This window comes from Nannospalax galili, unplaced genomic scaffold, assembly GCF_000622305.1.
Source record: "Nannospalax galili isolate Female #2095 unplaced genomic scaffold, S.galili_v1.0 scaffold175, whole genome shotgun sequence".
Taxonomy (NCBI): Eukaryota; Metazoa; Chordata; class Mammalia; order Rodentia; family Spalacidae; genus Nannospalax; species Nannospalax galili.
Window position 1 is genome coordinate 2,355,813 of NW_008336314.1, and position 15,389 is coordinate 2,371,201.

Below are 15,389 nucleotides of genomic sequence, written 5' to 3' on the forward strand. Positions count from 1 at the left end.
ACTAATTTAAAAACAGACCTGAAGGGGCTGGGGCTGGAGAGATGGCTCAGTAGTTAAGAGCACTGGTTGCTCTTGCAGAAGACCCCAGTTCAGTTCCCCACACCACACGGCAACTAACAACTGTCTGTAAGTCCAGTTCCAAGGGATCCAATGCCCTCTTCTGGCCTCTGTGGACACTACACGCATGTGGTGTACTTACATATACACAGGTAAAACACTCATAACGTAAAAATAAAAAACGGGCTAGAGAGATGGCTCATCAGTTAAGAACACTGAATGGTCTTGCAGAAGACCCGGGGGTTCAGATCCCAGCACCCACATGGCAGCTAACAACTGTCCGTAACTCCGGTTCTAGGAAATCTGACGCCCTCTTCTGACCTCCGTGGGCATTTCATGACACGGGTGCACTTCCATACATGCAGGCAATACACACGTACACATAAAATAAAAATAAATAAAATATTTAAAAAATAAAATAGCAGAAAACTCCACAAAAGACATACCTGTACTCTGAATCTCCATGTTGATCCAACAGGAATTCCAGGAATTGGTCCATAATGATTGGAGGGGACAATAGTACATTCTTTCGTTCGACCAACACAAGCCATTCCCTGTAGTCATGAAACAAATTGTTTGAGAAATCAATTATGTAAAGTTTATTTGAAGACCTCAAGTCCCAGAAGATGTAAAACAGAAACCCATTTATTGATACAATTTAAGTATTACTAATGTGAACAATTAAATTGCTCAATCTTTTCTATCACTGCTACTAATAGTGAAATATTACTTACTATGTATAAATTACTACTAGGAAGAAAAAAAAAGATTTACCCTGCCCCAGTCTCTTCGGCTTTCAGTACTAGCTGAGGGCATTTTTGCTTTCTTTTTACTCATCTTGAGTCTTTCACCAGCCTTTACAACCTCACTGGAATCAGTTTTACAGGAAGGACAATACCTTTAAAGGAATAATACTAATTAAAAAAAAAACAAAGAAAATTTGAGAACATCATTTTAACCCCAGTGGCAGAATAATGACCTTTCTACATTGTGACAAGTATCAAGATGTACCTGGTTTTATTACAGAGCATCAACTGTCACTGAAGTATTACACTTTTCAAAATATTTAGATTAAGCAATGAAAAAATTCTTGTCATATTTTTAGAGAACTTACAAGTTTTAGTATTATAAATCCTTAAATTCAGTTCAAAAGCCAGAAAAAAAAAAACACCTGAGATTCAAATGTTGAAAACTTTAAACTTATCACTAACTCCGAAAAAAGAAATTATTCACTTAAAATTCTTATTATGTAACTCCAGTCCCAGGGATCCAAAAGCCTCTTCTGACCTCCATGGGCATTACACAACACGGATGTACTTACCTACATGCAGGCAATATATGTATACACATAAAATAAAAATAATAAAAAATTTTTTTTAAATTCTTATTATGAAAACTAGAAGAATTCTAGGCCCAACATTGAAACTGTATAATTGATACATATTCCCAACTTGGTTATTAGAATTTTTAGAATTAAAACCAAAAAAATACAAGGGGCCAGTCAGATGGTTCAGAGGGTAAAGATGCCTGCCGCCAAGTCTGCTGATGTGAGTTCAGTTCCCAGGACCTGCATGGTGGAAAGAGAAATGACTCCCAAAGTTGTCCTCCGAACTCTACACATGTATATATTTAAATGTCATAATTATAACATACGCACAGGATGTAGCTCTGTGACAGAGAGCTTACCTAGCATGAGCAAAGCCTGGGTTTAATTCTCAACACCAAAAAAAGAGACAATTGTACGGGACATCGAAGACGTCAGTTTATATTAGCTTTATCTCTAGCTCTGTTCTGGTTTTCTATATCTGTCTGTCCCTTCTCATAAGCTGCCTTAGATCTTTTCTAAAAGCTTGTCTATACAGTGAGATAAGGCTACTCTGTGTCACCAATAACTGAAAACTTTGCAAGTATTCCATTAAAGGCCACTGCCCAATTCATCTTAAATTTGTCTGTATTTTTATCTCATAATTATCTATTCCCTATAAGCTTTAGCACAAAGAACATACCTAAGCCCACTAGTCAGTCCTAATCTGCACTACAGGAAAGAAAATGTAAACATTTTGGCTCCCTCAGCTTGAAAAAATTATCTCTGAAAGGGCACCAAATATAATAAAATTCTTCCCACTATGTGAATGGGCTTGCCTTTTAGAAAAACAGGTATACTCCATTGAAATAAGAAAAAATAAAAACAGGAGACCTCAGAGGAATCATAGTTACTACCCATGATAAAAGTCCAATTGTGATCCTGCAAATTAATGGTAGGTGGTAACAAAAAGGAGTTATAGCCCTCCCTTCTCTCTTTATTTTGCTTTACATTTTAAAAATTATACCTATTATTGTGTGTGTGTGTGTGTGTGTGTGTGTGTGTGTGTGTGTGTGTCAAAGCGAGTACATGCCATGCACACATGCAGAGATCAGAAGACAACTTGGGGGAACTGGTTCTCTCTTTCTACCATGTGGGTTCGGTGGATTGTCAGGTTTGGCAGCAAGTAAGTGCCTTTTATCCTCTGAAACAACTCACTAGCCCTCTTCCCCTTCTTTTACCCCCTTAGCTTCTATAATAACACAGCTATCACATTTCCAATAAGCTGGGAGACAACCAAAGGAATGAAGAGCAGTCTAGTCTTCACACAGATGCCAGCTAGCCACTTGTGCCATCAGTACTTCCCCTGACTTAAGAATCTTCCTTGGCAGCAGTATGTCCCATAGTTTAAAAAGAAAAACACCAGGGCTAAAGATATGGCTAAGCAGTAGGAGTGCATATTGCTCTTGTAGAGGGCCAGAGTTCAGTTCTCAGCACCCACATCAGGAAATTTACAATCACCTATAACTCCAGTTTCAGGGAATCTTACTCCCCCTTCTGGCCTCTGTAGGTACTGCACTCATGTACACAAACCCAAACACACTCCCCCCCCACACATATCACAAAAAATTTTAAAAGACAATTCCTTAATGTGATTACTGAAAAAGTATAAACTTTGAGTACATTTTTCCTAGTGTTTTTTCTAACTGGTTTGTTTTGTAGGTAGTTATCATTACACATGTAAGTTTAGATTTTGGAAAGTATATTTAATCCTGAGGTCTTGTTCTACTTAGAAACTTCCTAAAATTAGATTATAATATCAATATGAAGCACTGTTAGGCTTTTGTATATACTAAGTACTATTAATAATTACTAATAACAATAGGGTATCTAACACAGATGGGGGAGAGCCCCCATAAAGACTTATTAGAAGAAGCCATATTTAAGTGAAAAACTGAAGGATGAATATTATATATCTTGGAGCCAAGCATATGAGGAAAATGCTTTCAGGAGAAAAATGAGTCAAGTATGAAAACAGAGAGAAGAAAAGCATATGAGTTGAGCAGGGCATGGTGGCGCACACCTTTAATCTCAGCACTCCGGAGGCAGAGGCAGGTGGATCTCTGTGAGATAAATGTCAGTCTGGTCTACAATAGGAAGCTCTGGGCCAACTGGGGCTACAGGGAGACCCTGTCTCAAAAACAAAACAAAACAAAAGTAATATAAGTTGAAAAGATATTCAATATTAAAATACTAAAGAGTTAAAAGCTAGGCCAGGCGTGGTGGCGCACGTCTTTAATCCCAGCACTCGGGAGGCAGAGGCAGGTGGATCTCTGGGAGTTTGAGGCCAGGCTGGTCTCCATAACGAACCCAGGCCAGCTGGGGCTACAGGGAGACCCTGTCTCAAAAAGACAAAAAAAAAAAAAGAGTTAAAAGCTATCTAATCAGGGTAGAATGTAGTGTATGTTGGGAAATAGGAGATGAAAGCAGTATGACACAGATGGAGGATCAACTAATATTATTCGGGGGTCACTTAAGGCCTCTGAAGCAAAAGTATAACAATAAAATTTGCACTTAAATTTTTTTTGATACATTAATTTTTATTTTTATGTGTCTGAGCATTTTGCCTGCACGTATTTAAGTGCGCCTAAGTCATGCAATGTCCACAGAGGCCAGAAGAGGACACTGAATCCCCTGGAACTGGAGTTACTGATGGTTGTTAGCCACATGTGGGTGGCTAAGAACCAAAGCCAAGTCTTCTGCAAGAGCAGCCAGTGCTCTTAACCACTGAGCCATCTCTCTAGCCCTTGAAATTTGCACTTGTGAATGAACAGACTCCAGGCTGGAGCATAAGTAGTCTGCTTAAAAATCTGGAGGTAGAACCCAGCTCATAATTGTTAGAATAATTGAATAAAGATATAAAGGACAAGAAACCACTGAGTATGACATTCTGAACACTCTTCTTTTGGGGGTTAAAACATATAACACATTTGATTCTTTGCAAAACAAGAGCAACTAAAAAAAAAAAAAGAACCCTGGTGATCATACCAGTACTCTTCTTCTGGGATTTTGTCCAAAGGTGGACTCAGGCAGTAAATATGATAAGCCATGTTACACTCATCACACAGAAGCTGCATGTTGGGTTCCCGTTTCTCTCCACATTTATGACAAGAACACATGTGACATTTCTTATCTGGGTTTCCACCACACAGGTCACATTCTGGGTCATTTTTCCCTAATAAGAATAAAAGAATGAAAAAAAAAAAGAACAAAAGCATGAAACTATTATCTTTTTACATGTATTAATATCATAAAGAAAAATCCATAAAACAGCATACAACTTTTTAAATGACAAAAAACCCCCCAAAACAATAGCCCACAATGAGGTGTACTAAATGACTCAGGGCTGAAGAGATGGCTCAGTGGGTAAAAGTACCTGCTGTGAAGCTTGGTTACCTAAGTTAGATACCTGGAACCACAAGGTGTAAGGAGAGAAGTGACTCCCACAAGTTGTTCTCTGACCTCCAAACTTGTATGTGTGCATGCACACACACCCACAAATAATAAAATAAATATTAAAAAATAATAAATGCCTCACCCTAGGTTTATGAAATTAGAAGTTCAAGAAATGGGTCAAGGTATGTCAGTGAGAAATATAATGGCACTTAAACAGGGGATTATGTATATTTTTGCCTTAAATCTGCATTATGTATGTATTAATCCACAGAGTTCTCCAAATATGCACCAACATTCCCACGGGCAGTACAGAGAACTTGATACCTAAGAAACCCTTTGGGTAAGGACATAGAGGAAATGTCATACTATTGTTAAGAATATACATCAACAAGCCATTTGAAAGGCCATCTGACAATACTCAGAAAAAACTTACTGCAAGGTATTCATTTTTCTGTTTCTATAACCTTGACAATAAATTTGTATGGTCTGCAGTTTTATACCACCTCCAAAGTTATTCAATAATCATTAAAATTAAAATTTCACCACATACAATAATATTAAGTCTAAGCCCAAAAGAAAACGTCATACTTAAGAACTTTCCATCTGCAAAGGAAATCGGATGGGCTCCAGGCTTCTCAATCTTGAAGATTTCATTTACAAACACCACCCTGCAGTCATTTAATGTTCCTTCAGAACCCCTGTTTAAAAAAAAGAAATGTTAATTTCTACCAGCAAAATCTAAACCACATGTAAACCACACTCCCCCTCCCCTCCTCTTCTTCCTTCTCATCTTCCTCCTCCTCCCCCTCTTCCTCCTCCATCTCCATCATTTTGGAAACTCACTGTATTTTTCCCCCTTACAAATTGAGGCTATGGCTACTCCAACTACTCTGCACTATCAATTTTAATAGTAGGAAAGTCCAATTGTTGTAACTTAATGCTCAAAGTTAGATATACTTTAGGGTGCTATCAGGAAGAGACAGAGACTTCATAGATTATCTAGTAAGTAGCAGCTGTCACATAAAATTAGTAACTAAATAAAATGTTACCCTGTCAATTAAAATTAAAGATCAGTGCATATTTCAGTAAAGTCCATTTTGAGGCCAAAAAAAAAGATGGTCTCTTTAGAAATCTTTTCAACTATGAAGCCACTTACTACTTTTAATTTATACTCATTTCCATATTCTTCAGTTTCCTACTATGAATGTGAACTTATTTTATTATTTGTATGTGTTTGGGCCAATGTGTAGATGTGTGCACATGGGTACAGGAGCTCACAGTGGATCTCCTGCAGCTGGAGTTACAATCAGCTGCGAGTCACCCCACTTGGTGCTGGGAATCACAACTGGGTCCTCTACAAGAGCATCCTGTGCTCATAAACACTGAGTCATTGTTTCAGTCCCATTTTTCCTTCTCAATCACAGCTATTGCTTTGTATTTGGAAGACTATTATTAGGTGCATATATATTTAACTTTTAAACCATCTTAAATATTTGCGTTTGTTTCAAGTAATGCATTCTGAACTGCATCTAGTTTTGGAACAAGGCAGCGTCCCATTTGCTCAGACTTTCTCTAGCCTCACCTTTTCTATTAAAATTTTTAAAAAATATTTTATTTTTATTTTTATTATTATTATTATTATTATGTATGTGTGTATTGGGCGGAGGACAGGAGAGGCTGTCGGATCCCCCAGAACTGGAGTTAGAGACAACTGTTAGCTGCCATGTAGGTGCTGGGATTCGAACCTGGGTCTTCTGCAAGAACAGCCAGTGTTCTTAACTGCTGAGCCATCTCTCCAGCCTTCTATTAAAAATTTTAATGTAAAATATAACACAGAATACTACATAGATAAATGAATAGTTTAGCCAATTGTGAGGTACACATCCGTTGTTATCAGTCCTGACATTGTAGCAGACAGAACTGCCAGTTACCTCAAGAGCCCTAGACATTCCCCCTCCTTCCCAGTAACCATTTCTTCATACCCTCTCAAGAGCTGTATTTACCATAATTTTCTTTATTCTTACCTGTCTACCTCCTATAGTTGTACCTATACTTTAACCCTCTAATCCATAGATTCCCATATCATCATTTTCTTCCTTAAAACTTGCTACAGAACCCCAACCATTGGTTCAAATTTTCTGTTTTTTCCATCAGGAAGCATCTAATTGCTTCTTTTCCTGTCATGACAGCAGCCACTGACACTCAATGTCTAGGTTTACTTATGTATTAGAGACTGGAAAATGTTGATATTTTAGTTTTATAATTTCCTTTCTTATTTACTTGCTGGGAAAAGAAAACTCTAGAGAAACTTCAAAGAAAAACATTTTCAGGTATTTGATGATGTGATACAGAATAGGCAGATGTAGTGTTTATTTGGAGAAAAAATTTAAAAGCTCTCTAAAGTCTTATGTAAGTGACCAACAGGGTTCTGTATTACTATGAACCCATAGACTTAAATATTCCACATATTTTCATCTACTGTAATTATTTCCCCTTTCTATGTTCAAAGTGTCTCATTTTTGACAAATGAGAACTTTCAACTGACTCCCAATTTCTTTTAACAAGAACTTAGCAGTCTTTGTGGCTTTCCTTATTTATGACAAGATGTTCCAAGGTTTATCTTGTATATTTTCTGCTCCCAATCTGGAGTCCCTATATTCAAGAGCCATAAAGCTCAATGTTTTTGAAGACGTCATCAAAACTCTGGCAGCTAAAATCTAACATGAAAGTAGATTACTGGTTGCCTGAGACAAAAGGGCGAAGGGTCAATTTAATAGAGATAATATGGAAATATGGAATAATAAAAAGATCTTGAGCCTGGCGTGGTGGCACACACTCATAATCCTAGAACTCAGGAGAGGCATAAGCACGCCAATCTCTGTGAATTCAAGGCACCCTAGTCTACTGAATTTCAGGCCAGCCATGGCTACACAGCAAAACCCTGTTCCAAAACAAAACAAAACAAAACAACAAAAGATCTTGACTACAATGGTGTCATCAGTCTATATATTCTCTAATGTTGACTAAAAGAACACTTCAACACAATGGGAAGGACTTCTCTGGGAGTATCTCCTCTCTTACTTAACCTTATCACCAAAGTTAATCTTACACTTTGAGATCATTTAACACTATTTAATCTGCCTTCCTACCATATAATCAGCTTACTTTCTATTTAGCTAGCCTTTAGGAAAACAATGTAAACTATCTTACTAGGCTTTGGGGTCCTCTTGTAATCAATCAACTTTTACAAGCTAAGCTAAGCACATAGTATGGGAATCACTTATTAATGGACATAATTTGGACTAATGACTTTTAATTAACCCCAGCACAATCAATCACTCTTGGGCCTGATGACTAGGGAAATCTCCTTGGCAACCTCAGTTTGGAACTCCAACCAACAAGATCTGAGAACAGATCAGGCTCACTCTTAGTTTAAAAGATGCCCTCAATCAGGCATCTAATGGCTTAGAGAAACACTCAAGCTGTCAGAGTAGCCTCATGACAGGTAGTTTAGCTTCCTACAGAATAAGTGATCTGAGAGAATATACCAATGAGAACTGTTATCTTCTTTATAATTTAATCTGAAGTTGGTATATTTCTACTTCCATAATATTCTGCTGGTCTGAAAGTCACCTTGATATAGGAGGGAGGTACAGAAGGGTGAATACTGGAAAACAGGAATCTCCTGGGGCTCATTCTAAAAAAAGGCTACCATACTTACTGTTCTCAAATTGTAGGACCTGGGACAGTCATATATCCTCTACATTCTTCCTTTTACAAAGTCACTGATATCACACAGTTCTTAAGGGAAAAACTTACTATATAACCTAGGCTGGCCTTGGACTCACAACTATTCTTGTGCCTCAGCCTCCTGAATGCTAAGATTATAGGTATGAGCCACTAGGCTTCACTTGAAAATTATTTCTTACTTTTGAGAGAGATTCATATGAGTACTGTATTTACATCATTTCGATCCTCTGAAACTCCTCTTACACCCTGCTCAATTTCGTGACCTCTTCTTTATTGTTATACACACACACACACACACACACAAACACACACACACACACACACACACAAACTTATTTATTGAGTCCATTTAGTGGTGCTTCTATGCACATGTGTTTAGGGCTGACCACTTGGGATTAGATTAACCTATCAGGGAGTTCATCCCTGAAGGAAACTGATTCTTCCTCTCTTAGCAGCCACTGATTACCTATAGCTCTTCAGAGGTGGGTGTTGTGGTATTTCTCCCATCCACATTGGCATGTCAACTGGTGGTGTCATTGTATAGGTCTTGTTTAGGAAACCACACTGCTGAACAACTTTCCTCTCATGTCTAGAGGACACTAACAGCAGGTGTCCTGGTCCTCTTACAGTCTTTCCATCCCCCCTTTCATGATGTTTCACAAGTCTTAGGTTTATGGGTTGCATTATAAATATATCAATTGCAGTTGGACACCCCACTGTCACTTATTCTCTGCACCTGTTGTGAATCTCTCTAACAGTATCCATTTGTTGCAAAAAGAAGCTTCTTTGATGAGGGGTAAGAGTTACATTTATCTGTGGGTAGTCATTATTTAGAATACAGTCAGAAATTATATTGGTTTTGGGAAATGGCAGTAATAGGTTCCCCTCTAGTGTCTGCGACCTTTCCAGCCACAGGTGCTTGGCTAAGTTTACAGTACAAGGCATGAATTGCCTCCTACTGAGTGGGCCTTAAGTCCAATTGGGCAGCTGCTGATTACTCCCAAAATAAAAGTGCCACTACTGCACCATTAGGGATATCTTGCTGAGTCAGCCACTGTTGTAGTCGGTATGCTTTAGAGCTGGGTAGAACTACTACTGATTGTTATCCTTGCCAGCTTGCATAGTGCCTTCTGATACTGTAAGACCCGGTCCTCAGGGAGGAGGCTTCCAGGTCAGTTCCAGCTTAATTCCTCCAAGTCCTGTGTCCAAAGTGCATGTTATCTTCAACATACTGGGTCTTACCTTCAAGTTCTGGAAGACAACCAAGGGCAACAGCAATAGCCTATAATGTTTTGGGAGCCTTTAGGACTTCCTTGACCAACAACTCTAAAGGACATTTCCCATGCCTGGCACTGGAGTTTTTGTAGCCAGTCTATGGGATTTTGTGGACCTGACTTGGAAATTAAAAATTTATGTTTTCACGTGTCATTCTATGGCCTTCTAGTTTATACTGTTTCTGATGAAAACTGCTCTTTTTATTTTTAAAAAGATTTATTTGCGTGTGTGTGTGTGTGTGTGTGTGTGTGTGTGTGTGTGTGTGCGCGCGCGCGCGCGCGCTCATATGCTCAAGAGCTTGCACAGGTTCAGAAGTGGGTTCTGGATCCCCATGGAGCTGGAGTTACAGGGAGTTGTGAACCTCTTGGATGTGGGTACTGGGAGCCAAACTGGAGTTCTCTGCAAGAGCAGCTAGCACTAACTGCTGAGCAATCTCTCCAGCCCCCATTGTCTTGTGTTTTAATCACTAGTTTCCTCAGTCTTATCTGTGGTATGCCACCCAGTGTTTTCTTTATACTTACTGTGCTTAGGATTTACAGAATGTCTCTCTTCAGGACTGATAATTCTACCAGTTTTAAGGAATTCTTTTGTCTACTGATTCAACCTTCTTTCTATTTGGGAGACACGGTGGTAGTTTAATGTTTCAGTAGTATGCTATGGCAAGACTGATTTACAGCTTTATTAAAATTTACTTGGGCTGTTTGCCCACAGCCAATTTTCAAACTAAGAAGCCACTTTATCACTGATCACAAATCCTAATGTTTCCCTTCTAAGGTTGGAGAAAATGTCAGTGTTTTAATTTTTAATTTATTTTATGTGTATGAGTGTTTTTGTATGTATATAAGTGTATGTTATGTTCTGTAATACACTCAAAGGTCAGAAGAGGGCATCAGATTCCCTGAAACTGGAGTTACAGATAGATGGTTGTTAGCCCTGTGGGTACTGGGAACTGAATCCAGATCCTCTGCAAAAGCAACTAGTGCTCTTACTGCTGAGCCACCTCTCTAGATCCCATTTTTACATTTTTTTGAAAACCTACATTATTTAGATTCCGCAACAGAAAGCCTAGTATTTGACAAAATTCCTAAGGTGAAAACAGAAGATTCTTGAACTATTCCAGTTATCTGCCAAAAGCTCTGCTAATTTCAATTTCTTCCCCATCCCACACACCTTCCACTGGGCTTTAAACTAGATCCAGGATTAGCAGACTCTCGAGGGCAAACACAACTACACTACCAGTGCCTTGTTAGGTTTATCCTTCCCCAGCTTCCTAACAATGAACTTCTCCTTGATACTCTCTTGTCCTCAAACATGTAACTATTTGATCTGTATATTCTAGTTTTTTTAAAGTCCAATCAAAATCCCCGTGACACACTTCACAGAATTAGAAAAATACACCCTTAAATTCATATGGAAGCACAAAAGACCCTGGATAGCCAAAGCAACCCTGAGCACAGAGAGCAATGCTGGGGGGATTACTATATCCGATCTCAAAGTATACTACAGAGCCATAGTCATAAAAACAGCATGGTACTGGTACAAAAACAGACACATATCAATGGAACATCACTGAAGATCCTAACCTGAGTACATGCAATTTCAGCTTCCTGATATTTGACAAAGGTGCCAAGAACACACAATGGAGGAAAGATAGCATCTTCAACAAATGGTGCTGGCAAAACTGGAGCTCCACCTGTAGAAGAATGAAACTAGATCCTTATCTTTCACCTTGCACAAAAGTCAACTCCAAATGGATCAAAGACCTCAGTGTGAAACTGGAAACCTGAAAATATTAGAAGAAAATATTGGCAGTAACTTATAGGATATAAGTGTAGGAAAGGATTTTCTAAATCAGACAGAAGTTGCTCAGGAATTAAGGTCAGCAATCAATAAGTGGGACCTCATTAAACTAGAAAGATTTTGTACAAAAAAAGAAACAATCAAATAAGTGAAGAGAAAATGAAGAGAATGGGAAAAAAATCTTCACTGGTGACACATCTGACAGAGGTTTAACATCCAGAACATATAAAGAACTCAAAAAACAAAGAGTCGAGAAACCAAATGATCCAATTAGCCAATTAGGGGCTAAAGATCTAAACAGAGAGTTCTCAAAGGAAGAAATAAAGATGGCTAAGAAACATCTCAAAAAGTGTTCAACATAGTAATTAGGGGAATGCAAATTAAAAAAACCCTAAGGTATCACCTTACCCCAATCAGACTGGCTAGGATCAAGAGAACAAATGATACCAAATGCTGGGGAGGATGTGGATAAAGGGGAACGCTCATTCACTGCTGGTGGGATTGCAAACTCGTGCAGCCTCTATGGAAAACAGTGTGGAGAACTCTTAAAAAACTAAAAATGAACCTACCATATAACCTGATTATACCAGTCCATGGCATATACCCAAAGGGCTCATTTTAGAGACACTTGTACAACCATTTTTGTTGCTGCTCTTTTCACAATAGCTAAGAAATGGAAGCAACCCTAAGTATCCCTCAACTGACGAGTGGTTAACAAAAATGTGGTATATTTACACAATGGAGTTCTATTCAGCAGTAAAGAAAGATGAAATAATGAAATTTGCAGGTAAATGGATGGATCTAGAAACTGTTATACTAAGTGAAGGAACAAAGACTCAGAAAAACAAATGATGTATGTTCTCCCTCATATGTGGATCCTAGGACCAAATGCCTTTAAATTCGACGTCCTTTTAATAAGATGATGATATACAGCAGTCCCTTCTGCATGAATAACTACCACCATCACAACCTCAGCTGAGCCTGATCACTAAACATAGTCACAATTGGGCTTGCTGATGGTTGTGCTCATTCATTAATGGAGTGCCAAGCAGGGTCACTGGACCCTCACCTGAGTATCCAGCCACTCTTCCCAGCCAACTAGTCCAGACTTGGAAGACAAAAGAAAAATGAGGAAGAACCCAAAATAGGGATGCTTTTGGAAGCCCTTGTCAAGAAAAGTCCAATGGACTTTCATATGAACATTTGAAAATTGCCCAGTTCTGACTTTTTTCTGGTTCCCTGTCTAGAACTTGTAATGCTAATTACTCTTGCCTTTACTTCTCCTTCATATCTCCTATTCATGATTCAAGACTTTATTCTTCCCTTAGAGACAAGAATTATGCAATCTGGGAGTCTTTTAGATAGACCCACTGAAGGGTAACTCCAATTGCCTCACCCTACGTCCCTGTTCAGCATGGAAGAACCCAGAGCAGTCGGTGTACCTATTCCCTATTGGCAATTTGGGTAACCCCTTCAGAGGATGGTGTGATAAGAATAGGAGGTAGGGACTTGCTAGGCAGTTAGGGTAAAAAGACCCCAAAGAAATGTAGCCAGTTTCTTGGCCAAAAGTCAAAATGTCCTTGGGCCTGTTAGCAACATACCCCGTTTCAAAGGTCAAAATGTCAAAAGTATTCGGGAGCTTGTATCTAATCCTTAAAAGAATTTAGGGTTATCTCTTCATAGGGGGGAATGTTGGAGGGGAGGGAGTGGGCATGGATTTGATCAAAACACCTTATATGCATGTATGAAATTCTCAATAAAGTTTTTGTAAAAATTAAAAAAAAGAAAGTGCTGTTCTGCTGCCAGCTGTCCTACCCTACCTGGAAGCAGAGGTTTTCCATGTACTTGTTCTTTTTGGTTTTTTGGGGATAGTACCTCACTATGTAGCAGGACAGCTTGGACCAATCCTCCTGTCCCAGCCTCCAGAGTGCTAGCATTACAGGTATGAATCACCATACCTGGTTTCCACATAAATGTCTTTGAAACCAATAGCTTCAAGCTGAAAAACTGCTTTTCCACTTGTTTCCCACTTATTTTTCTCTGCACATAACCGTAACAGCTTATGTAATAAACTATGTCTTTCAAGATATAAATTTAATTGACTATAATAAACCAAAATTGTAAAGCATTTAATGAACTACCAAAAAATATACTGGCTTGAAATGTGGCAGACAAAGAAGAATCCTTAAATACAGGTGAACGCCAGAAAGAAAACTGTAAAACACAGTAACATAATTTCAACAAAGGGACAAAATCTGAAATGAGGGGTTCAAGAGCTCTCCAAATAAAGCTTCACAATAATGTATTTATATAACATATACATTGTATTGTATATTACAGATTTTAAAAATCTGTGTCTGAAATATTTTCTGCTTACTTAATGTATTGTAATGAAAACTTCATCTGGCAGGAACCATTAAAAAAGCATTTCCAGATCCATAGGAACTAAATGATTTTCTTATACTTAAAGATAAGAAAGAAGCTCTCCTCCGAGTTTGGGACCTGCCCCATTCCTCGTCTTGGGGCCCAAGAAACGTGGGGAACCAATACTGCTTCTTGAACCTTTTCATCCAGACCAACTTAGTGCCTTCTCTGTGCCTCAGGAGCACTGCTTCTGAGCATGGACCTGTCCTCAACTCCCGCTGCTTCCTCGGGCCTGCAGCACCAGCCAGCCTCGTTCTGGGACGTGGGAGCTGACCTTGCCTCGTCCTGATCCTTTGCATCCAGACTAACGCAGTTCCTCAGTGCAGTCCCCAGGAACACTTGGGGCCTCTTCCCGCCCCATCTGCCTTTGCATCTCTGGGTGGCAAGGCCACGAGCTGCCCTAGACCAGCATCTTTTCTGGGCCAGGCTCCCAGGCCAGTCCAAGCCCAAATTCCTGAGGCCAAAATCATTCCTGGAGGGATCCAGACCTTAGGAGAAAGCCTGAAATCATCTGACCCTCATCTGAACTGGGCTTCTGTGGGAACTCCTAAAGACAAAATCAAACCGGCCACACGAATATAAAATCAAGGGAGAGAATTGGAAGTTTAGACGAACCAGCTTTTCATGCCCAAAAAGTAAACTACAAAGACATATAAAGTTCACAAAAAGAAGTAGACCTAAAGGTGAAGGCCTGAGTCTCACACAAGAATCAGAAATTACAAAAGAAAGTCACACGCCAAAATCACAGAGAAAAAATAACATGAAAAACCAAAAAAACATATCTCCACCAAATACCAATAGTCCTCTAGAGGAGTACAATGAGAAACCCCTAGAGATAATGGAGGACATGGAACTCAAAAGAACACCTATAAACATGATAAAATAATTCAGTGAATTAAAGGAACACTCAAAAACAGAAATCAAAGAATTGAAGGAAGATAGGGATAAACTTCTGAATGAATTCAGAAAAGAGTTAGAAATACTGAAGAATTCTCGGGCTGAAGTGAAGAAGGAAGTGAAACACTCAGAAGCCAATAAGAAACGACAGTAGAAAGCCTCACAACAGGATGAACGAAATGGAAAACAGAGTATCAAGACTGGAAGATAAAGTGGATGAACTAGACCACTAAGCAAAGATTATGAAAAATTTAAGAAATCACAAGAATGGTATAGGCAGGAATTGAGTGATACTATAAAACAACCAAACTTACGAATCTACGCATACAGGAAGGAGAAGATAATGGCATGGACCAGATCTTCAACAGAATCGTGGAAGAAAATTTCCCAAAATTAAAGAAAGACATGCCCATTAAAATACAAGAAA

At 38.8% G+C, this 15,389-nt stretch overlaps 1 protein-coding gene across 2 annotated transcripts in view; it reads right to left on the bottom strand.

Annotated features, from left to right (window-relative positions):
- The window catches only part of Uhrf2 (ubiquitin like with PHD and ring finger domains 2), a 98,579-nt gene that overhangs the window by 29,558 nt on the left and 53,632 nt on the right, over positions 1 to 15,389 (bottom strand). For both annotated transcript variants that reach the window (XM_008831099.2, XM_008831100.3), the window contains 4 exons: positions 5,405 to 5,514; positions 4,409 to 4,595; positions 832 to 955; positions 504 to 611 (listed from right to left, as the gene is read on the bottom strand). In XM_008831099.2, coding sequence (XP_008829321.1) covers positions 504 to 611; positions 832 to 955; positions 4,409 to 4,595; positions 5,405 to 5,514 — 529 coding nt within the window. The remainder of the gene's footprint in view (positions 1 to 503; positions 612 to 831; positions 956 to 4,408; positions 4,596 to 5,404; positions 5,515 to 15,389) is intronic.